The sequence below is a fragment of the Diabrotica undecimpunctata genome, chromosome 4 (genome assembly GCF_040954645.1).
Source record: "Diabrotica undecimpunctata isolate CICGRU chromosome 4, icDiaUnde3, whole genome shotgun sequence".
In the NCBI taxonomy this organism is placed as follows: domain Eukaryota; kingdom Metazoa; phylum Arthropoda; class Insecta; order Coleoptera; family Chrysomelidae; genus Diabrotica; species Diabrotica undecimpunctata.
In genome coordinates this window covers 116,967,299-116,991,158 of record NC_092806.1, presented here as the reverse complement: position 1 = coordinate 116,991,158, position 23,860 = coordinate 116,967,299, and the positions used below count along the sequence as shown (strand labels likewise).

The window sequence follows — 23,860 nt, the reverse complement described above, 5'->3', positions numbered from 1 at the left end:
TTTGTTTAAGCTACAAATTCTATATGCGAGCGTATCGATGAATGAAGCAAAAGGTTCTATAATATTTTTAGGATAAATTTTTTCAGTTGCTTAAACTTTTTTTTCCTAGACCCGTCTTATCCAAAAGATCTGCGATATCACTGTAGAAGTTTGTACAGGTCTTTTGCTTGGTGTGTCCTAAAAATATTAGGGTCTAATTTTGGTTGCCCATACATTTTTTATCTTTTATGGTCCAGCACCTCGCAGTCGTATCATACATGTTTACAGATTCTTGTTCCTTGTCAGGAGATGGTTTGACCGCTCATCCACAGAAATCTTTCGTGCAGCAGTTTCCTAAGCTACAATTGTTATTTGGGTCGCCAACCTTTAGAAGGAGACGGCGTAATAAGATGTAAATGGGCAATAAAGATTTTTCCATGTGTTTGTTTCGGGATTCTCTCACAATATCGCTCATAACTCTCTCTGATCTAGTACTTTACAGCCTTATAAACTGCTGCCTTTGGTACTCCCAGAAAGACAGCCGGTTCGTTTGTTTCGCTCGTTTTTTTTTGCGAGTTGATCTGATTTTTAGTTACCTCCGATGCACTGATGTCTTGGTATCCAGACAAGTTTAACCTTGTTCCGGTCTACCAGTTCATTCAGTTCTTTGATGCAGTCCCAAACCAGCTTAGACGTCACTGCTTCACACGCTAGTGCCTTTAGTGCCGCTTGATTGTCAGCCAATATTTGGTTCTACTCTTTTTCAAGAGCATTTTCTCATTATTTCCTTTTGCACATTGCACAATCGCATAAATCCGCTTCACTCCGCTTGAAAAACGTTCCTCTCCAAGCCAAAGCTTTTACTAATTCTTGGATTATTGGAGTATATTCCTGCCCTCACACCTTCTGTAGTTTTGGATCCATCTGTATACCAAATCTTACCTTGTTGGTTACGGTACTCCTTGTTTCTCCATACATTTCTATCTGGAATAGTCATCCTATATAAATTCTTAAAATTGTGTTTTTTTTAGCATATGATCTGGTTTCTAATTAAAAATGTTCTTCTTAACCGCCCTTGTAATACTTATATGCCCTGTCCCTTCAGTGCAAAGTTTCAGTCATTGTTTACCCTGTGGGCTCCCAATCTTGCTTGTCCCTATAATGTCAAATGCAAGGGAGGCAGGCTTAATAGAGCCTACATAGCTGCTGTTGGACTAGTTAAACATTAAATAAAATTTAATTTTTGTGTAACCTGTGCATGCATTACTCCCCCCCTATCTGACATAAATTCTTGATAAATAAAAAACTTTATAATCCAGAGTATTTTGCGTTGGACTTTAATTGTGTACTTGGACTTTAATTTAACGAGGTTCTACTGTATTTAACATCTAATTGTTTAAGATTACAATAACTACATAAAACATTAGACCACTTAAGGCTTACCTCAATTATTGTTTATGATCCATAAGACTGTGGCCATTAAGATCCGCTGTAGCACTGCTTCAGTTCCTGCAAACGTAAAGGGTTAAATAAATATATAGATTAGTACACCATGATTAATACTGTTAATTTAATTACAGTGAACAATGAACCTCGCAGGCCTAGGACATCGAAATTAGTTTAGATTAAAAGATAATATTAGGTACTAAAGATATTTTTTAAAATTTCAAAAATCTTTATAATATCTTCTGGTAAGATTTAAAAAAACATCGTAATTTATATGTTTAGTTGAAAGCGAAATAATTAATGATCTATTTCAATAAAAAATATATTGTTAGACATGTAGGTCAGTATTTCAAATATTTTGAAACAACTTTTTAGTTGGTAAAGGTGTCAATGATATTATGTATGAATGTGGATAAATATACGTTCTTAAGTTTTTTTGTTCTTTCCAAGGTGTCCACCGACGTTTTGTGACAACCCAGTGAAGAATCCAGAAGATTGCTGCGGCCATTGTGAAGATAACCCTTGTTCCCTGCCTACAGGGAACTCCTCGGCCTCAGGCCAATCATGCTCCTATAGAGGTCGCATCTACCAGTCGGGGTCGCAGTTTTCAGACCCCAAAGACAGTTGCACTACTTGCAATTGTAAGGTTGGTGCCATATAGTTTATTTATTACAGTTGGTATTGTTTTTGTGTTTTCTCTTATCAACTAAACGACTGAACTGACTGGTCTGTTTTGTCTTGTTTATAAAAAATCAACAGGAAGGTACAGTGGTATTTTAAGATGTGGCTTGATTGCATTAGATTGCAGACAAATAGTGCCTTTGTGTTGTCCCTCTTTCATTTCATAACATTCATGTTTCCTAATACTTTTATTTTAACAATTTTTGTATAAATGTGGAAGGAGCCTTAAAGTATGCCACTTATTGATTTTCAAATATCGTTTGTATAAACTATGTATAAACTACGTACTCTTGATAATTAATAACTAAATAAACAGAGGTAATGATTTTAAAATATTTTGTATTAAACATCAATTAATAAACAAATAAATCACAATCAAATTCAAATTAACAAATAAACACACTTAAATATTTCGACTTGTAGTAGAACAAATCCAAAAAGTCTGCCTCCTGTGAAGTTTTCTTAAAAAATTTTCTGGATTAGGAATTCTGTATGGAATCTTTACTTTTTGCTCGGCAATTATTATTTTTTAGATACATAAATTGTGGTTGTTCCTTGTTTATTCCTTCTACATGCTTTTTTTTATTATAAATCTCTTATAATTATTTGTATACTTCTGTCATATACGGAAAGTTAAATATTTAAATATTATCTTTTGTAAAAACTTATAAAATATCAGTTATGCTTTAATATATTACCATTTATAGGTAATTTGTTTTGTCACTTGCTTTATTTGCTTGTGTTTCTTTTAATTTCCCTTTCACTTACTCTTTAATACTTATATATTTATCATCATGATCATTAGTGATGCTACAGCCCTAGTTGAGGCTCGACCTTCCCAGGTCTACTTCGCCAGACGTTTATTTTCATTGCCAACCGTTGCCAGTTTGCTGCTCCGATCTTCCTCACGTCTTTTTCCACACTATCCCTCCATCTCAGTCTTGATCTACCTTTACTCCTATTTCCTTCTAGTGTCGCTACTAGGGTTCGTCTGGGTGGATAAGTTTCATTTGCACTTACATATTTATATTTCCCGTTAAATTATTTCAGATTCTATAAATACTAACGTTTATTAGATATTTGGAAATACCCTTATCTTCTCAAATACCTTCTATTTTGCTTTGTATAGAGGGCTGCGTATTATGCAGCAGAAAGCATGAATGCCACCAATTTCTATCTATATTATGTTTCTTTAGCTAGTGGTAACTCCCATTTACATTACCGACTGTCTGCCGGGATACTCAGTCTCTCTCTTATTAGTCACCAGCTTCAAGTCGACAAACTGATGTGAGAATAAGGGCCCCCCTTGACCCTGGAATAACAAATAGTCCCAAAAGGCGAATAAGCCGATAAACGGCCAACGGCATGGAGATATGGAAGACAACGGAAAACCACTATTATTAAAGACCCCTAAGGATATTGTAAAAACAATCGTCATGTCAAGCAATAGCGACGAAACAACAGTTACTAATTATCGATTTGAACCTCAAGTTCCAATAGAAGAAGATCATAGGGCTTCCCAGTTTGCCAATGAACGAAATTCCTATAAAATTTACTAAAATTAAATAAACATAAAAGAATTAAAATATACACCTGGACTGTTAAAATATTAAATGAAACAGGAAAGCCTAGAAACCTCTTACTTTAAATGCTCAGACTCAATATCTCTGTATTAGAACTGTGCGAAACAAGGTGACCAAACAACGGACAGTACTCAAGCATATATATTACTCTGGGATAAACGGTGTAGCGGTGATATAAAAAAATGGTTTGCAAAGTCCGTAAGAAAATCTGTCCCATTATCAGATCGGGTAATGCTAGTTCAATCAGCTGCATTCCCAGTGAATATAAATATAATACAATTTTACGTACCAACTACAGTCAAAGAAAATATCGTAATTAAAACATTCTGCCAATTGTATCAGAAGAATTAGCGATGACAACAAAAAAACCAAAAAAAAACGAACATACCCTTCAATGCAAAAGTGGAATCAGAAAGTTCTCTTAATGTTACAAAGTAGAACGGTTGGTGCAGTTCTGCCAAGAGAAAAAATTTGTAATTGTAAATAAATGGTTTTGTCTACCAAAATGTAGACTATTATACTTAAAAGTCTCCAAGTGATCGAGGAGACAATATTGTAAGAAATCAAATTGATTATATAACAGTCAATGAACGATTTACAAACTGCTTAAAATTGATGAAGACTTCTTCTTCTTCTTCTCGTGCCACTCCTAGCGGAGATTGGAAATCATCATGGCCACTGCGACTTTGTTAGCAGCGCGCCTAAAAAGTTCAATCGAATTACACCCGAACCATTCACGTAGATTACGAAGCCACGATATTTTTCTTCTTCCCACACTTCTTTTGCCCTTAATTTTGCCCTGCATGATATTTCTTAAAAGTTCGTTCTTTTCACCTCTCACAATGTGCCCCAAGTATTCCATCTTTCTAGTTTTTATCTCATTTAGAATTTCGCATCTTTGGTCTAAAGTTTGGAGTACTTGCGTGTTAGTGACGCGGTCCATCCATGATATTCTGAGAATGCGCCTATAGCACCACATCTCGAAAGCTTCGATATTTTTTGTGGTCAACTGTTTTAGTGTCCAAGCCTCTACTCCATACAACAGGGTAGAAAAGACATAACACCGCAGCATTCGTATTCGTAACTTTATATTGATATCACGATTGCAAAAGAGTTTGCGCATTCTATTAAAGACTGATCTAGCGATTTCTATTCTACATCTAATCTCTTTTGTTTGATCAGTATCGTCTGTGATCCAAGCACCTAGATATTTATAACAGGACATCCGCTCAATCGTTGTATTGTCTATTACAAGATTAGCTCTGATGTTCTTTGTTTTCGTGATTACCATAAATTTAGTTTTTTTCAAATTAATTTTCAAGCCGTAACTGTTACAGTATATATTGAGACTTTGAACGAGATGTTGTAGTTCTACTAGCGTTCCCGTTAGGAGAACCGTATCGTCAGCATACCTTATATTGTTGATCGTCTCACCATTTATTATCAGACCAAGATCTTCTTCCTCGAGTGCTTGTTCACAAATAGCTTCACTATACAGATTAAATAAAAGTGGCGACAAGATGCATCCCTGCCGGACTCCTCGACGGATTTGAATTTCTTCTGTTAGCCTACCCTCAACCTTCACATTTGCTGTTTGATTCCAATATAGGTTGCATATAATTCGAATATCTCGGCTGTCTATATTTTTCTTTATTAGAATTTGTCTTAGTGGTTCATGTTGTACTTTGTCAAAGGCCTTTTCGAAATCAATAAAGCAGGTGTAAATTTCTTGGTTCATGTCTAAGCATCTCTGTGAGAGAACGTTCATTGCAAACAGAGCCTCCTAATGTAATTATATTTTCTATATATATATATATATATATATATATATATATATATATATATATATATATATATATATATATATATAGGTGAGTTTTGTTAGTTGTTAATATTATAAATATATTTGTTACAAATAGTTTTGCTTTTATTTCAGTTCCTGCTTACAGTTATAATATAGCAGAACAAGGTCAATAGTGTCTTTTCGGTTTTTAAACATTATTACAGGGTATTAAATCAATAGTACTTTATTCCTTGTTGTTCATAACTTCATTTATTTTTTTTGTTAATTTCCTTCAGAAATTAGCTGGCGCCCATTTTAGTATTTTCCTAGGCATCTCCGTATATTCTCTTATCTTACCCCTTTTATAGTTCCAGATTTTCCGGTGCATTATTATATTGTATTCTTTTGGTTAAAAGATCTCTTTTCCCCTTATCTCAAAGCCAAATTCTAGTGTAGTGAGGCTAGCCCGAATTCGTGCTTGAGGTTTTGTGTCTCTGTGTTCTTTTGAGCTAAGCCATTCTTTTTATTATAACTTCTTTGCTAGTTCTTCTCTAATTGATCATCTCCTTCTCCATATACCACCCCTAAATTTTATTTAGGTTTCAATTGGCGCTTTTGCGTTTGCAATTTGGTTAGGTTTCAATTGGCGCTTTTGCGTTTGCAACTTGAATAGGTTTCAATTGGTTTCAATCTGATCAAGACTTACCCAGGTGCAAATATTCGATCAGACCATACTCTAGTGTGCTCTACAATTACAGTCAGGCTAAAAAGAGTCTGTAAAATTATAAATTCTCTAGAAATATCAATGGATACGCTCTAAGACCTATCCACTCTCAATCTCTTTCACTCTTAATAAGGTTTCTAAAGAAATTAACAATAAGTTCCACAAAGTTAGACTAGAAGATCTAAACAAGGTAGATGATTGCTGCGAACAAATGAAAACAACAATAATCACTGCATCTCGAGAAAATATTTTAAGACAACCAACATTTAAAAATGACTGGATGACACAAGACATCTTATCTTAGATCTAATAGACGTTGAGAGGCAGTACAAATCCATACAGAGAAAAATACAATGAAATACAAAAAGAAATTCGAAATACAATTAAAGTAGCCAAAGACCGATGGCTACAAAAATTCTGTTTAAAAATTGAGAAACTAGAGTAACGACATAACAGCTTCTATTTGCATAAAAAACTAGAGGAGTTAATCAGAATTTACAGGCAAAATATATTACAAGACTCTGGGTGTAGAATTTTAAGTAATATTAAAGAGCGCTGTATTAAATGAAAAAATTATATGATTATTATACAATTATTTAAGGATTACCAAAGAGTCTACCAAGAAATACCATCTAACCAAAATGCTGGCCCACCGTTTCTAACTTCAAGAGTTCAGAAGGCCATCGTCCAAGCGAAACGAAGGAAGGCTCCTGGTCCTAACGAAATACCTGCAGAATTGTTTCAACTATAGCTGATGAAAGTATTGCAATTACTATCTCCTTCTGTAACAAGATATAAAGTAGCGGTAAATTACCAGACAACTAGTCAGAATCAATATTTTTAACTATTCCCAAGAAAATAAGGGCCAGACAGTGTAGCGACTATCGACTTTTCAGTTTAATGAGTCACACGCTCAAAATTTGTATAAAAATGTTGCATTTTCGCATATATTATAAACTTTTTGAGGGGATAACTGTTGATCAGTTGAGCAGTTTGGTTTCTGAAATGGTATGGGTACTCTGAAGGCACTTCTTTGCCTGTGAATACTCTTACAAAACAGCATTGAGTTTAGAAAATATATTTACTTGTATTTTATAGATTTTGAGTAAGCCTTTAATAGAGAGTACCCCATACACTACTATTTCAATGCTTGGACGGAGTTGGTCTGAACACGTATGATATTAGATTGCTCAAAAATCTTTACTACAATCAGACCGCTGATATTAAGGTGGATAAAGAATATTTAGCTTAAGTTACTATTAAGTGCGGTGTCAGACAGAGATATATTATGTCACCTATGTTGTTTAATGCCAACACTGGACCAGTTTTTGGACTTGACTGACTGACTGGACACCGCTATAATGGCAGAGAGTCTAGAAGAAATTCAAACCCTGTTGAACGCTGTAAACAACGAATGCACTGAAAAGGGCTTAACAATCAACGCAAAGAAAACAAAATGGATAATGGTCGGAAAAATTAATATCGACGACTCAGTACTAAAATAAGACAACAAAATCTTGAAAAGGGTGGAACTCTTTAGATATCTGGGTAGTTGGATTGACTGCAGGGTTGAAAGTAACGAGGAAATTTCAACCAGAATAGAACTTACACGAAAAAGCTTAATTAACTGGCGTTGTGTACTGTGCAGTAGAAGCCTGTGATTGACCACACGTCTAAGAGTATTGAAGTGACCTACGTCTGGTCCGCTTTGTTCTAGGGATGTGAAACCTGGATAACAAAAATAGAAAATCTTAACAAATTAGAAGCGTTTGAGTTGTAATGTTACCATCGCATGCTCAGAATCCCGTAGACAGGATACATATCTAACGAACGTGTGCTAGAGACCATGCAGAAAAGCAAGAATCAAAATAAGAAAGGTCCAATATTTCGGCCATATAATGAGAGGACCTAAATATCGCTTACTCCGGTTAATCATTCAGGGCAAAATCGAAGAAAAACGCAGGTTCGGAAGAAAACAACTGTCCTGGCTTCGTTAGATTAGACAATGGATAGGTCAACCGGTCAAGGAATTGTTTCATCTAGCTGCTGATACAGAAATATTTTATCAGCTTGTTAATACGACGATAGCTAACGCTTGGAAACAAGCACGACACACAAAGAAGAAACAAGAGCTAGTGGTCGAAGCCAAAGACACACACAGAAAAAGTAAGGCAATATACTTTACACCAAATTTCCAACTTTTAATTTATTATATACGTGTAGAGCGTGTAATAATATCACGTGCCATTTTAATTTTAGTTAAGATTTTTCCTGTCTTCCTGTTCAAGCATTACCTCTATATGACTTAAATAATTCTCTAATATTTTCTATAAATTTTTTTCCATCGCCAATTATCAAACATCCAAATAAATAACAACCTTGAAAGCGAAACTTTTTTACGATTTTAAACTAATAACTTTAAATAAGTTATTAGTTATTGATCTGCAAGTTGATACTATATTTATATCATTAAAGTCTAAAAATTTTAAAGATAAACATCTATAGAACTGTATATAGAGCGAACTATAGTACATATAGGTATTTTTATAAAGGCCTTAATAAACATGCGGAGTAAGCTCGTATAATACAAACTTTTATTGTACATAATTTAATCGTTGAACTTTCTACACATAAAACTCTAGTGTAATAAATTTTAATGAAAAATTAAAAGATGATAAATAAAAATAAAAATAAAAAATGCATTCAATGTGTTTCCCATTAAGATTCGGGATGATAAATCAGGTGAATGATAATGGGATGAAGCTAAATGTTATGTAAGATCACGTACTTAAAGCCAAGGATGCTCTCGTGGACCGACAAGGAAACTTATCATGTTAGAACCATTTGATATTATATTGAATGTTTCTGGTCAAGCAGAATTGTTAAATATCAATTAAAAATTCTGTTAAAATGAATTATGTATAGCTCACCTGGTTTAAAACTACTTTTTACACCGTTTTACAGGCAGCAAGGAACTAATTATCCATTACATGTACTTTATTAACATTAATAAACCTTTAATTGTGGCTTATTCCCAACTTTACTTACTTTAAAATGCCACAAGAAAATAGCTTCAAAACAACGTATAGGGGTTTCTCTGCCATGATATCTGGTTGTTCAAATCCAAGAAATTGATTTGTGTATCGTGTGAAAATCCATTCAGATTGTTGTGACATTCGTCTAAAAACCATTGCTGAAGCTATAGTTCAATACATACTTTTGTTTAATTTTTTGAATTAATTATTTTTATTTATTATTGTGCACTCTTTATTTTGCTGGGTAAACCACTCAAGCAGTCTGTTGTAAACTGGTCGTACTTCAGCCAGTTGGCTTATCGTATATCTTCCATTTCTTCATGATACACATTCCAGGACTCTGTACAAGATGATACTGGTCTACTATATGGGGATCATATGTTTTTGGTAGTTTTCAACGAGTTTATGCCATCTGATGGCACGCAGTCATACAAGATATGATTGACTGTTTTAGGTTATCTTTTTTTTTTCATCACTAGGTGGGGAATATGCAAGCAGATTCCTAAACTAAAAGAAATACACCTTCAGAGTCACTTTAACCAGCTTGACCCTGAGTTGGACTTTCCTGTCCTTTGTAACTCCTATATGGCTGGGAGCAGCTATACGCCACCCCTCTTATACTTGGGCATCGGGGCAGAACCATCCGTAAGAACATAACTTCGCACAATTTTCTTTTTTGCCCGATTCGCAGTCGCTCGCCCTCGTAATTTCAGCCATCAGCTTTCGTCTCTCGCACTTATGCGGCCTCTATGTCCGCATCTGCCTATCTATATTTTCTACTGCGCTTTTATTTCTCTGCATACATACATATATACATCTCGACCGTCGTTGTTTCAGTCTCACGACAGTCGACGCTCACCCCATTTCAATTACCTGTCGCTCCCTTATGCTGCCGCCATTTCTGCTTCACCTACTATCTTACCCCTGTATTGTCAACCATTCTTTTTTAATGCCTCTGCGGGCTCAGTTCTGCCTTCTCGATACCTGCTAGAAATGCATCTAACACCGCTCATCCGTCATTATCTTCTCTAAAATCTCTCTCACTGACTAAAATACTCTATCTACCTCATTTATTTCTTTTACCCATCTGACACACTCCAAAAGGGTATGTGATACAGTGTCCGAAACCACACAGTACAGGTAACTATCCGCTCTGCCTTTATGGCTTTATGACACGAAAGCTTCCGTGTCCGGTAAGCACCTGCGTTAGACTGTAGTCTAAGTGCCTGTGTCTGCAGTTCAGACAGCTCCGCAGATTTAGACCTAAAGGACCCAATCCTTTTAAATTTTTTCCTTCTGATGAATTTCTGGGATATGATGCCTGTTCATGGGATATGAGTCCAGCTATCAGCCCATTTGACCAGATTCTACAAGGGAGCAAATACTAATCCCATTGGGAGCCGCCTCCGGCTACTTGACCCTGTCTCCCTCAGTACTGTTGCGTATATTACAAAGCTTCTCAGTATTCAGTATATCTATCTGTAGCTTGTTTCATAAATATATTCGTCTTAAATGAATTGGCCTTGAAATTGATCCGTAGGTGTTGCGAATGCTCCCTCTATATCGAGAAATACACCCAACATCACCTCTTTTCTGGAATACAGAATGTAGTCGATCCTCTGTACGAGATGGTGCAACGCTTTTTTAGTAGAGTCCTGCTCAGTACGGTACATACTGCCCCTGATGTATCGGACTTTCTACTTATACATTATCTTAAATATGCCTATCGAGCATATTTTTCTGAAGTCTTAAGTTTAAATGACTCCAGTATAAAATCAGACTTATCGGCCTCAGTGCCTTATTTTTGTTCTATCCGGTTTTGCCACCCAGGTTTGAGTATAAAAGCCACTCTTATGAGTCTCTGTACTTTTGGTATATATTACAGTCCAAAGCTAGCCTGTAGTATCATTTATTTTTATTTGTACAAAAGGTTATTTCCGTTTTGTAGAAGTATTACATAAATTACGTCCAGACTTGGTAATTTATATGGCCCAAATGAGTTTGATTATTTAATATTCTCCCGGTTTACTGCTTCTTACGCCACACACCAGATTTTTCTAAAACGAATCCAGTCCAGTCTGCTGTTATGTGCCTAGTGGTATCAGTTTAGTTTTAGACTTCGGACAGGGCACCCTGAGTGTATTCAATTGACTCCTTTTGGAATGAGGAAATATTTATCTAAGGATCCCTTGAGAGAACTTTATGGGGTCTGTTCTATCTCCTTGCAGTGCTTTCTACACGATTCAGTTTTCCTCTTCTGTGTTATATATTTACTCAGATTTTGGGATAATTGCCCCACTTACCTGATTTTTTGGCGAAATAAAATGTTCGTCTGACTGCTGTCCTTTGATTTGGAAGGTTGTTTCTACCAGGTTATTTTTCTGTATACCATTAAACAACTATATATATATATATACGCTTCATTTGACGGATCAGCAAGTAGTCATCGCAAAGGACCAGGAAGATCTGCAATTCATGACAAAGTGATTAATACAGGAATAAATGTTAACTCTACAAAAACGAAATACATGTGCATAGGAGAGGAAAACGATGAACTAAACTTAGAAGATGGAAATGTAATTTCGTCATGTTTTGTATATATCTATTTGAAGGTAACGATGAAAAGAGATAGATGTACTGAAACAGAAATCGAAGAACGAATCATAAAATGGAAAAAAGATAGGCGTACCAAATTCACTAATTTTGTCAAAAACTATCTCTAAACAGAAAAAGATACAGCTATATAACAACATTTGTAAAAACGTTGTACTTTATGGATGCGAAACCCGGTAACACATAAAGAGAATAGAACAAAGACTTCTTGCTCTGAAAATGGATTTTTGGCGCAGATCGGCAGATATACCGAAAATAATCGTAACAAATAAAAGAAAACGACAAATCATAAAGAGAACAACCACTATCGTAGAAGAAATAAAGCAAAAACAGCTGATTTGGTACGAACATGGACAGAAAATGACAAATCATCGCCTACCGAAATTAATAGTAGATTTGCAGCCACCTGAGCGAAAAAAAGCGAGGAAGGCTGAAATCAACATTGCTTGAGGTAGCTCAAAAGATAATGTTAGAGAGATCTACGACCTGGAGACTGGGAAAATTCCTGACCATCTTTGTATAATTGTCTTAGAACACTGACGTGACAACCACTTGAAATGTAGATGCCTGATCGTCCCTTTAACCATGCCTAAACAATATTCCAGGTCTGCGTGATATACTTCCTAGTTTGTTTTGCAAGCTTTGCGAGATAAGTTTTCTTGATAGGCTTATTACCTGTTATATCAAAACAGATATATTGATGGTCTAAACAAGACTCCTTCTACGCGCTACAAGTAGTAGTCAAAATTAACGAAAAAAAATTCTTGCGCTGTTTAGATATTTTCACCAAAGTTCAAGCGCTAAAACAACTATTTTTATGTTAATTCTATTTTTATATAAATATATCTTTATAAGTAGTCTAAAGACATAATATTCATAATTTAGATAATAGGCAATAGCTAATAAACGTTGCCTTAAATTTTTCATTAAAATTTTACACGATACTTTTAACGCTTTCTTCCACATTGTAAGGCATGGCTAGCCTATCCGCATAGAGCTTAGGCTGGCTTGCTAGGCTAGAATGAAACTAAGCTAGGCGTTACTAACAATTAACACTGGATTCCCTTACAGGTGCCGTACTGCGCAGAACTGGTGAGCAATGTCGCGTGTTGTGTGCATCGGTAATCACTCTCTCACACTCCTAACTACACTCTATACTTGAACGATAAGTTCGAGTCGGCGATAAGTTTAATATTGTTAGTTCAATAAAACGTTGAGTTCAATATAGAACATATGGTTTAATAAAATCTTTTGGTTAATAAATGATTAAATTAAGCAATTATCCACCAATTGGTGGTTACATGATTTCACTGTTCAATATTGTAATATAAAACACAACATTGTTTTTAATTTTCACAGATTACAGCCAATTTGTCATATTTCAATGAAATTTCTTCTTTAGCAGAATTACAATTTTAAACTGATTTTAGTTTGCCACAGCAAACTATTAGTCCAAGTGGTATCTGTTTCGGGTTGGGTAAATCGTATATGATCCTAATTTTTTACTTTAATCGCTTTAAAATATTAGAAATGCTAATTTAATTAAAAAATTTAAGTAAAAACCCTTTATAAAAGGTATATATACATTAAAAACCCAAACGGGCTGTCATGAAGACAAAACGTTTTCGGAAACCATGGATGGAACACGGTCTTCATGACATAGCTCATTTGGGTTTTTAATTTATATACAGGGTGTTTCAAAAAAAGGTAACCCCGTCTCTAGGGTAAGTAAAAAACTCAAAAATAATTGGGGTTTGCTTAGTAAAAAATTTTTGTAACGCCATCCGTTTTCAAGATACAGGGCGTTGAAGAAAAAAAAATTACGCATTTTTTACGATTTTGCCGAAACTACTGGCAACATTGTAATGAAATTTTATACGAATATGTTTTGGAAGCTGATACATCCCACGAATTTGTTTTTATATCTGATTCTCATAGAGGGCGCTAGTTACACGGATCTTACTAAGTATTAGTCAATATAACTTTTTTAAGAGTATAATTATTAATCAAAATTTTAAGTAAACTTAAACATCATTCAATTTTACACGAAAAAGGCACTCTTGGTAAAACTCGATACTGTGTACCGTTTTCGGAATATTTTGATTTGAAAATTATGAATTAATAATTGATGCTGGTATAAAATAGTTAGTAATTAAACAAAACTCACAAGAAGAAAATTAAATTAATGACTAAGAACATAAAATAAAATTCAATTACAGTAAGTGTTCAAAATGCCCTCTGCTTTTGCGAATACACAAGTCTATTCTTTTTTCTAAATATTCCATTAACCTTCTAAACGGTAGGGGATCAGCTATGATGTCATTAAATTGACGTTGACTTTTTCCCTAATATACGACCAAACTGCGTAGTCGAAAGGGTTAAAATCGCATGACCGAGGAGGTAAATGAATCGGAGCTTCTGCACCTCTACCAATCCATCGATTCGGAAAATGATTACTCAATCAATTGCGACACCTTCTGTGTCGAAAAAATAAAGATCTTCGCTCGTTTAGCGTTAAATCTTCTAATATCTCGAATAATGAATTGTTTAAAAAATCAAGATACATATCACCATTTAAATTTCCAGGTAGAATATGATAACCTATTAATGTGTTACCTAAAGTTGCTGAACAAACATTAACTTTAAATGAGTGTTGGTAATGTGATACTCTTTTGACTCGTGGATTCTCATCACATCAGTAGTGTGCATTATGGGAGTTAAAAATACCTTGTCGCGTAAAGGTGGCCTCGTCCGTAAAAAGAATGCATTTTAAAAAATTTGGATTGTGGGCTGTCCTTTGTTGCAATGTTTCACAAAAATATACTCTAACCGGTAGATCATCTGGCACGAGCTCTTGTACTTGTCTGTAATGATAAGAATGTAATTGCTGTTCTTTCAGTATCCGCCAAGTACTTGAAGAAGAAGTATTTGTTTGTCTTGCTATATTCCTTACGCTTACTGTTAGATCTTGATCAGGTAAATTAAAAAAATATTATTTTCTTTATTAATTGTTCTTGGTCTACCAGAATTTATTTTATTTGGTATCACATTCCCAGTTTCTCGACAACGTCGTTCAACGGCTATAAATGTTTTTTTACTTGGTAAGTTTCTTCTAGGAAACTTTTCTGCATAACGTGTCACAGCTGCACTAGAACATCCTAAACATTCGCATAAGGTTAATAAAATGTCAGTGTATTCAACATTTGAGTACATTTTGATTTGATTTTACAAATAACACGGTTTTAAAACTCTAATTATTGTTTAATAAATAACTAAAACTAATAATTATTTAATAATTATTATTGTATAATAATAAATGTCAGATTTCCATGACACACTTGGAGAAAATAGTGGTATACCTATTAGAACTTTATCATTACTACCAGCATCAATTATTACTTCATAATTTTTCAAATTAAAATATTCCGAAAACGGTACACAGTATCGAGTTTTACCAAGATTACCCTTTTCGTGTAAAATTGAATGATGTTTAAGTTGAAATTTTGATTAATAAATATACTCTTAAAAAAGTTATATTGTCTAATACTTAGTACGATCTGTGTAACTAGCGCCCTCTATGAGAATCAGATATAAAAACAAATGCATGGGATGTATAAGCTTCCAAAATATATTCGTATAAAATTTCATTACAATGTTGCCAGTAGTTTCGACAAAATCGTAAAAAGTCCGTAAAATTTTTTTTCTTCAACGCCCTATATCTTGAAAACAAAACAAAAATTTTTGTTACAAAAATTTTTTAATAATTTACTATTTTACTTTTACTATTTTACAGTTTTTTACCTACCCTAGAGACGGGGTTACCTTTTTTTGAAACACCCTGTATATCTTTTATAAAGGATTTTTACTTAAAAAAATTTTATGATACATGGTATACAGCCAGCTACTGGAACTTAGTTTCCTTGTGGATGATAATTTAATTGTGAGCTAACCTTTTTATTAAACAATTTGTTTTTCCAAAACCAAAATTAGAAGAAATAAATTTGTTTCTTTTTTTTTGTTGCTATATCTCAGCCTTGCTATTAAATTTCCTACAAGAAAAAATTAATTTGAAATTCAAATTATTGTTGAAAAATTGGCAAAAAGCAATTAAAAAGGGTGAAAAATCAATGTTTCTTCAATAATTTTGTTCAGGTATTTAAAAGCAACATGAAACCTTGCCCAGAAAATATCAAGCAGATCAAGTATTTTTGCAAAATAATGTTGCAATCCAAATTTTTATTAATCAAAGTTAATTAATTTAATTTTTAAAATTATGCAAAGCGGCAAAAAAGTTTTAAATGCTGGAAAATTATTCCATGATATGACGGTTTTCTGCTCCGAATTCTTTTTATAAACAAGAATTTTCTTGAAATTTTAACAGTAGGTAGAAAGTACCTCAAACATCTATGCACATATGTGCTTTTCTTTCGGAAGGTGGATACCATGCCAACTCAGAGGTGGAAATAGTTAATAAAAAAAATCGTGGTAGTCGCTAGAATAGTAAATTTCAAGACAAAAATGTTCCTTAGAGTTTTTTCGAGAAGTCGATATGTTTGGAATTATTCATGACTGAAACTTCACAAATTACATGTCAAAAAAGTTTATTTTTAAACGGGTTTTTACGAAAAAGTACAAAAATTCAAAATTTATCGAGAAAACTTCAAAAATATTAAATGAATAAAATAAAAAGACTTGTTTTTTATTATTACCGTAAACTAGATAATAATAAAGTTCAAAAATAGACTTTTTTCATCGAATACAAAAATCCAAACATATGATGTTGTATAACCAGGAAAAGAGTAAATTTTTCATGTAAAACTTATAAAAACTTTTTCAGAGATCTTAAAAATAACCTTTAATAATTTAATAAAATCACTACCGGTATAAGTAATTTGCACGAATTTGCACGAAAATTAAGCTAAGTCATAACTGAAATAAAGTCCGCTTATATTTTTTGTGACATAAAAAGTAAAAATCATACCCCCGCCAAAACTACCCTGATTAAAACTATTCGTTGTTCATTTACAGTTTACTAAATTTGTATACAGATATTATATTCTGGAAATTTAACTGGCTTAAAAGCTTTAATTTAGACAAAATCCGAGTTTAAATTAAAAACACTTTTTTCGGAATTTGTCAAAATCCCTGTTTTCAAAATATCTCAACAACTAAAAAATATACAGAAAAAATATAAAAATAGAAAATAACAACTTTTTTTTATTAAAGGTTTAAATTTATTTTTATGTTTATATACTAAAAACTAAACCAACTTGATCGTTAAAGGTTGTATTCGCATGAGTTTAGTACAATCTTTAAGCCCTTTCAGTGCAAATCTTTTTTTTTTTAAATAAAAAAAGAAAAAAAATTAAATATACTCCACTTTGTAGTTTCAAAAGCTATAAATTGTTTATAAAATGTATATTATTATATTGTTGTTAAGTCCTCCGTTATAAAGAAAATTGGGCTGAAAGGTTTTGAAGATGGTACTAAACGCATGCGAATAAAACCTTTAAACATTTATATTTCGTTTATTTTTTAGTCTACAGAAATAAAAATAAAAAAAATCTTTAGTAAAAAATGGTGTTTTTATTGTGTTTTTTTTTCTGTATATTTTTATAGTTTTAAGTTATTTAAACAAAAAGAGAATTTTTTTTTAAATAAACAAAAAATCGTTAAATAAGTTAATTTATTAAATCCCGGACTGATTACTTATTGAGTCATTTTTGAAACTATTTAAATGCAAAAAATATAATTTTATTTGTGTTAAATACAAAAATATACCTACAAAAGACAAGAAATTAAATAATTTTATAAGTGACAACTATGATATCTATTATAATTTAAGACTTTAATCAATATTTTCTTCGCGGAATTTTCGATGTAAGTTTAGAAAAAAAAATGTTAATTGGAAATTGACAAAATTATTCTATTTGCTTATTATCTTAAAAATTGTACAGTTTAAAAAAATCCCTAGGCTCTTCTATTCAACGAATTTTAAGGGTTCGAATTTTATTCAAAAGCATGAATGCCCTTTTATATTTTAAATATCATTTTAAATATTAAAACCTCTTTTTGTTGGCTCTGCATAATTTTAAAAATTATTAATTTTTCTCAAAAATTTAAATTGCAAAATTATTTTGATAAAACTACTTGATCGATTGTGCTGAAATTTTGTGTAGAGTTTTTATACCAAAACTATTTTCTGTGTTATTATTTCTAAATATATTTTCTGTATAAATTTTAAAGATTCTATGTGGCTTTAAGATAATTAAAGAAGATTATTGAAAAAATAATTGATTGTTGACCCTTTTTTAATGCTTTTTGCTAATTTTTCAATAAAAATATTTTTTTATTATTTGCAATGTATATTATTTTGTAGCAAATTTAATTGCGAAACTTTTTGGTTCACATACAATTTTTCTTAAATACACAGCTGCTGAGATATAGCAAAGAAAAATAGAAAAAAATTGAATTTTTAAATTTTTTTTACAAATTGTTTAATAAAACAAATTTGCACATTTTTTTAAGTGTCCGCCTAGTAAAGTTATCATTTCTTATAGTTTAAAGAGATTTAAGCAAAAAATAGAATCTACACGATCAATCCAAATGGTTGTGTTTTATAGCAGATACCGCCTAGTCTGAGTCAATGACAAGTTGACTGTTTTCTATGAAAATCAAAAACAGCATTGCATATTAAATAAATTTTAAATAAATTTGAGTTTAAGCATAAGTATCCAGAAAAATTGCCAAAAGAAAATAATCTTACTATTTGAACAATATAAATTCTTGTCTTTGTATTTCTATTTAAATCCTATTTTATTTAGTACATCATCCTGTAGCTTAAATCTATAAAATATATTTTTAATTTCTTATTCTAGATTTTTAGTGAGTCTATTAATTTTAAAAATATCGATATTTGTTTCAGTGTATTTAAATAACGAGAAAGTCGCGTATTTTCTGTCACTGTCCTATATAATAAAGGTCTCTAATGAACTAACAGTATAAACTTTGTAACACAAAACAACATACACACCTCTAGTAGTGCCTGTTTTGCCTGTAACGTAGAAAATTAGACCAAATTGAATAACACGTTTTTGACACTAACAGATTCTCTAGCACAAAAACTTTTATGTTTTGTTTTTTTATATATAGCTATGTAAAACACGATTAAAAATTACCCCTCAGTAGGGGTATGAAAAATAGATAAAAACCTATTCTTAGACCTGCCGAATACACATATAAAATTTCATAAACACTGTGGCATGAAAATTAATATATATATATATATATATATATATATATATATATATATATATATATTATATATATATATATATATATATATTATATATATATCTATATTATATATATTCTTTAGGGCTTCCGAGTAAAAGACTTCGGGAGACTGAGACCTCAGAAGCCCTAAAGAAGATATCAAAGAGGATGTCGAAAGCTCTGCGCAATGATAATGGACGCGGTTCGACTCGGAAGACTATTGAATATATATATACATATATATATATATATATATATATATATATATATATATATATAATACATTAATTAATAAAATTTTAATATTTCTTGTAAAATTTACTATGAAAAAAATTGATTTGTTTATTCTCCGGAATTTTACGATTTTTCCGAGAGAGGCACATAGTCCAGTTCTTATTATTTTTCCGGGCTACCCCAATTTAAACAAAAATGAGAGGTACGCGTGTCATAGAAGCAAAGATATTGCCAATTTTTCCAGCGTGCTTCAATTTGAAGTTCCATTCTAAAAAAACAGAGCTCGAAAGTTGTGTGGCGGTATTTTACGAGTACAATCACATTAACGGGTTATAACTTATTTACACTTTCTCTGTATATGCCATCCATAAATTGGATACTAAAATTTAAATCTTCAATTATAATCTTTTAATATGATTGAATGAAAAAAAATGCTATCTTAGTTCCTATTGGTCATAGGTTCTTTTAAAAAAAGCCAGCCCCTTTTCAAACAAATTTTTTAATAACAATAATTATCATAAAATATTAAAGTTTTTTTGATATCTCTTAAAATTAAAGCCTCATGGAATCGATTGCGATCGATTGCGATTTAGAGTCACTGTTTGGGCAAGTTTATTTGTTTAAATAAGCGCTATCTACTAACTATTTGGCCGATCTGGTTAAAATATAGCTTACTTTAATAACTCATTAATTGCCACAATTTCATTATATTATGTGTCATTCTACAAAAAAAAAACAAAGCAAAATAGGCCGTACGTCTCCACGGATTTGTCATAAACTACCCCTCATAACCTTTTAAAACTTGTTACGTAAAATCGTTGGTTTTTTTACTGACTGATCTATAAGCAAAATTACAAACGAGCGACAGATGTAAATTGTGTGATATTTAAATCTAAAAGTCTTTTAGAAAGTAATAATAAAAAAAATGACTGGTTTTTTAAATAAATAAGAAAATTTTACATAGTGACCTTATTTGTAAGGCACAAGTTGGTTCAAAATAATGGTCTAAACAAACAAAATTTAAAATGTTTTTTAAATGTATCAAGAAATATTTTAAAAATAAGAAAATAACTAAATTTTCGTTTTATTTTTGGTTTAAAGGTTTTAATTTTTATTTAATTAAGTTATTTTGTGACAGAGAAACCTAAACAAAATTTTGATTAAATTTGTTGTACTACCGAGCACTCTATAGTTGTGTACGCTTTTGCATGCCATTATTAGATTTAAGTAGACATTTTTCTCTAATTGGCCTCTAACTCAGTCAATCTGAAATTCTCTAAAAAGTATGAGTAGGTTTGTATTTGGTGCAGTAGATAGCATGTAGTGATTTATAAGATCGAATTATCTTCGATGAATATAATTATTTTTTATACAGTTGATAGTAGAGCAAAAACAGTTTTTGACTACAAAGGAATAAAGACAGTGAGCATTTTTTAGGTGACGGGATAGCTGAGGATGCACAGAACAGATATAATAAACAAAGGACTCATTTTATAAGTAAAAGCTCATCCCAGATAATATTACAGACAAACTTTTATAAGGGATAGAAGACTGTTAGTTCCGTTATTTTTTTCAATTTAACCTTACTCACTTTACGTGTCCAGTTCAAACAATTAAATCGAGTTCATCCAGAAAATAATGGTTTGAATAGCCGTATCAGTTGCGTTCAGTAAATTGTGTTTAGTGCAAGGTTTCTCAGTCCTCCATACAGAGTAAGTAAGATGGCTACCAGACAAAAATTTCTCTCGAGGATTCAGATGGCGGTTATTCTAGTTATAAAGCTTTTCTTCGATTTGGGTATCCGTGTGGTAGACTGGTAATCGTGGAGTGGATGTCGCAAATTTAGAGTTTGTTTTTTTCACACCACTCTAGCTACTTCTCTTCGGATATCACGGGGACTGATACCCACGATAGAGTACAGCTTATGAATGGGTGTGGGTCTCAAACACCAACTGATGATTCTTGCTTGATCGTTGATAGCTACATCTACATGTACGTGTATAGCGTGTTCGGATGCTTCCCGTACTAGCAAACATCGATGTTATAAAAGAGGAAGGATCAGCAGCCCATATTTAGTTTACAAGCCTGCAGAAAATAATGCTTCTAGTTGACAGTTTGCCTTTTAGTTTCAAACAATGTTCTTTGTAGTACATTGCAAAATTACAGTGTTTAATGGTTTTTTTGCAACATTGAATGTTAAGATAATGAAAACAGATGTCACAATGACCGTGACGATAATAGTATAGTCAAGTGAAGAGAATGAAAAGAGACAGACTACCCAAAATTGCGTCAAAAGAAAAACCAGTTGGACAGTTTGCATAGAATGCCCGCTGAAGAGACGTACGAACACTTGGTAATCTACCTTTCAAGATATATCACAGCCATGAATCGGTAACAATAGATCAAAATATCGTAAATCAGAAAAAGACTTTAATTATTGCCAAGAAATATAGAAAAAAAGAAAGAGTTTTCGAGCATTCCTAACGAATCGTTAGATATGAATACGTTTTTATTTAGTTTGAGAAAAAAATTGTGGATTTTATACAAAAAGCAGTTTTTATAGATTATATGTGAATTTTATTAACACAGTATCAAGCTAATGAAAACACATTGAAATGATATTTTCAAATTTGTTACAAAATAAAAAAATATATTTATTTAATAAACCCTTCAAATTATGACCCTGACTCTCCGTATGCCCTGAACTGGGTAGCTTTCGGGATCAAAAATCAACAAAAGAATGAAACTGGCTGGGAAATATTTTGGTTTTGATAGAAATTCAGTTATATTTAAATCTAAAATGCCACTTAACCTGAAGAAAAAAGCATTCGATCAGTGTATACTACCAATAATGACATACGGTTGCGTAACTTGGACACTAAAGAACGAGATAATAGTGAAAATCAAAGTTACTCAAAGGTCAGTGTAGCGATGCATGCTAGGTATAATGAAGATAGATCAAAAAAGAATAGATTGAATTAAACAGAAAACCAAGGTGACAGAAAACCATCGAAGCTACAAAAACTCTGTATAAAGAAAATAAAATGTCCATTAAAATGGGAACAAGAATCATAGGAGACTTTACCACAACAAAAGGGCTCCTGCAGGGTTGTTCCACATCGCCAACCCTATTCAAAATATACTTAGAGAGAGCCTTGACTACATGGAACAGAAAATGCGAAGGCATGAGAGTACTGGTACGGAACGAATACCTATATACGTTAAGCTTTGCAGACGATCAAGTAGTGATTGCACAAGATCAAGACGACCTCAGCTACATGATAAAGAAACTACATGAAGAATATACCAAAGCTGGCCTAGATATTAACCTCACGAAAACAGAGTACCTATCTACAAGTGAAGAAGACATAGAAGATCTACAGATTGATGACAACGTAACAATCAAAGGAAAGTATAAATTCAAACACTTGGGGTTTATAATCACGAAAAAGGCAACAACAAAGGAAGAAATTACACAAAGATTAGGACAAACAAGAACAGCAATCCGACAACTTAACTCAGTATGGTGGGATAGACACCTAAATATGAAGGCAAAAACACAGATTTATAAAACATTAGTGCGAAGTATTATGACATATAGGGCTGAAAATTGGATCATAAATAAGAAAAACAGCAGTAACATAGTAGCAACAGAGATGGAATGCCTGCGAAGATGCTGCAGAGTAACAAGAATGGATAGGAGAAGTAATGACGAAATAAAGCAGAGAACATCCATAGAAACAGGCATACTAACATATATAGAACAAAAAAGACTAAAGTGGTATGGACATGTAAGAAGAACTAGCGTAGGCAGATTGATAAAGAGAGTAACCGAATGGAGCCACATAGGAAGGAGGAAAAGAGGACAATCCCGAAAATCCTAGAGGAACGAAGTAGACGACGCCATGAGTAAAAGAGGCCTAAACGATGGAGAATGGGACAACAGAGAGAGATGGAAACGGTTGAGCGAGGGAAGGCAGTGAATACTGTAGAATCCCTGTATATATAAATATACCAAGGTAACAGCGGTAACAAGGCGAAACGTTTAACGAGAAGAACTCACAATAGATGGTCCACTAGAATTACACTGTGGTATCCAAGAGACATCAAAAAACCAAGAGGACGTACAAATTTAAGATTGGACTATGACATAAGGAAACAAGCCGGTACAACATGGCACGAAAAAGCGAATATTATACAATCGTGGGCAGAGATGAAAAACGACAGGTAAGGAAGGCTGCTGCATCATAATCGGTAGAATACGCCAAAAATGATGATGCCGATGATGAATATATATATATATATATATATATATATATATATATATATATATATAATAATATAATATAATATAATATATATATATATATATATATATATATATATATATATATATATATATATATATATTCAGGAAACAAAGAAACAAAGAAAAATAAAAAACTAATTGGAGAAAAAAATATAATATGAAATTATAATCTGAAGAAATGAAAAGTCAATAAAATTT

At 32.4% G+C, this 23,860-nt stretch overlaps 1 protein-coding gene across 2 annotated transcripts in view; it reads left to right on the top strand.

Moving 5' to 3' along the window:
* The window catches only part of LOC140438361 (protein kinase C-binding protein NELL2a-like), a 348,749-nt gene that overhangs the window by 311,077 nt on the left and 13,812 nt on the right, over nt 1–23,860 (top strand). For both annotated transcript variants that reach the window (XM_072528035.1, XM_072528034.1), the window contains one exon: nt 1,876–2,071. In XM_072528035.1, coding sequence (XP_072384136.1) covers nt 1,876–2,071 — 196 coding nt within the window. The remainder of the gene's footprint in view (nt 1–1,875; nt 2,072–23,860) is intronic.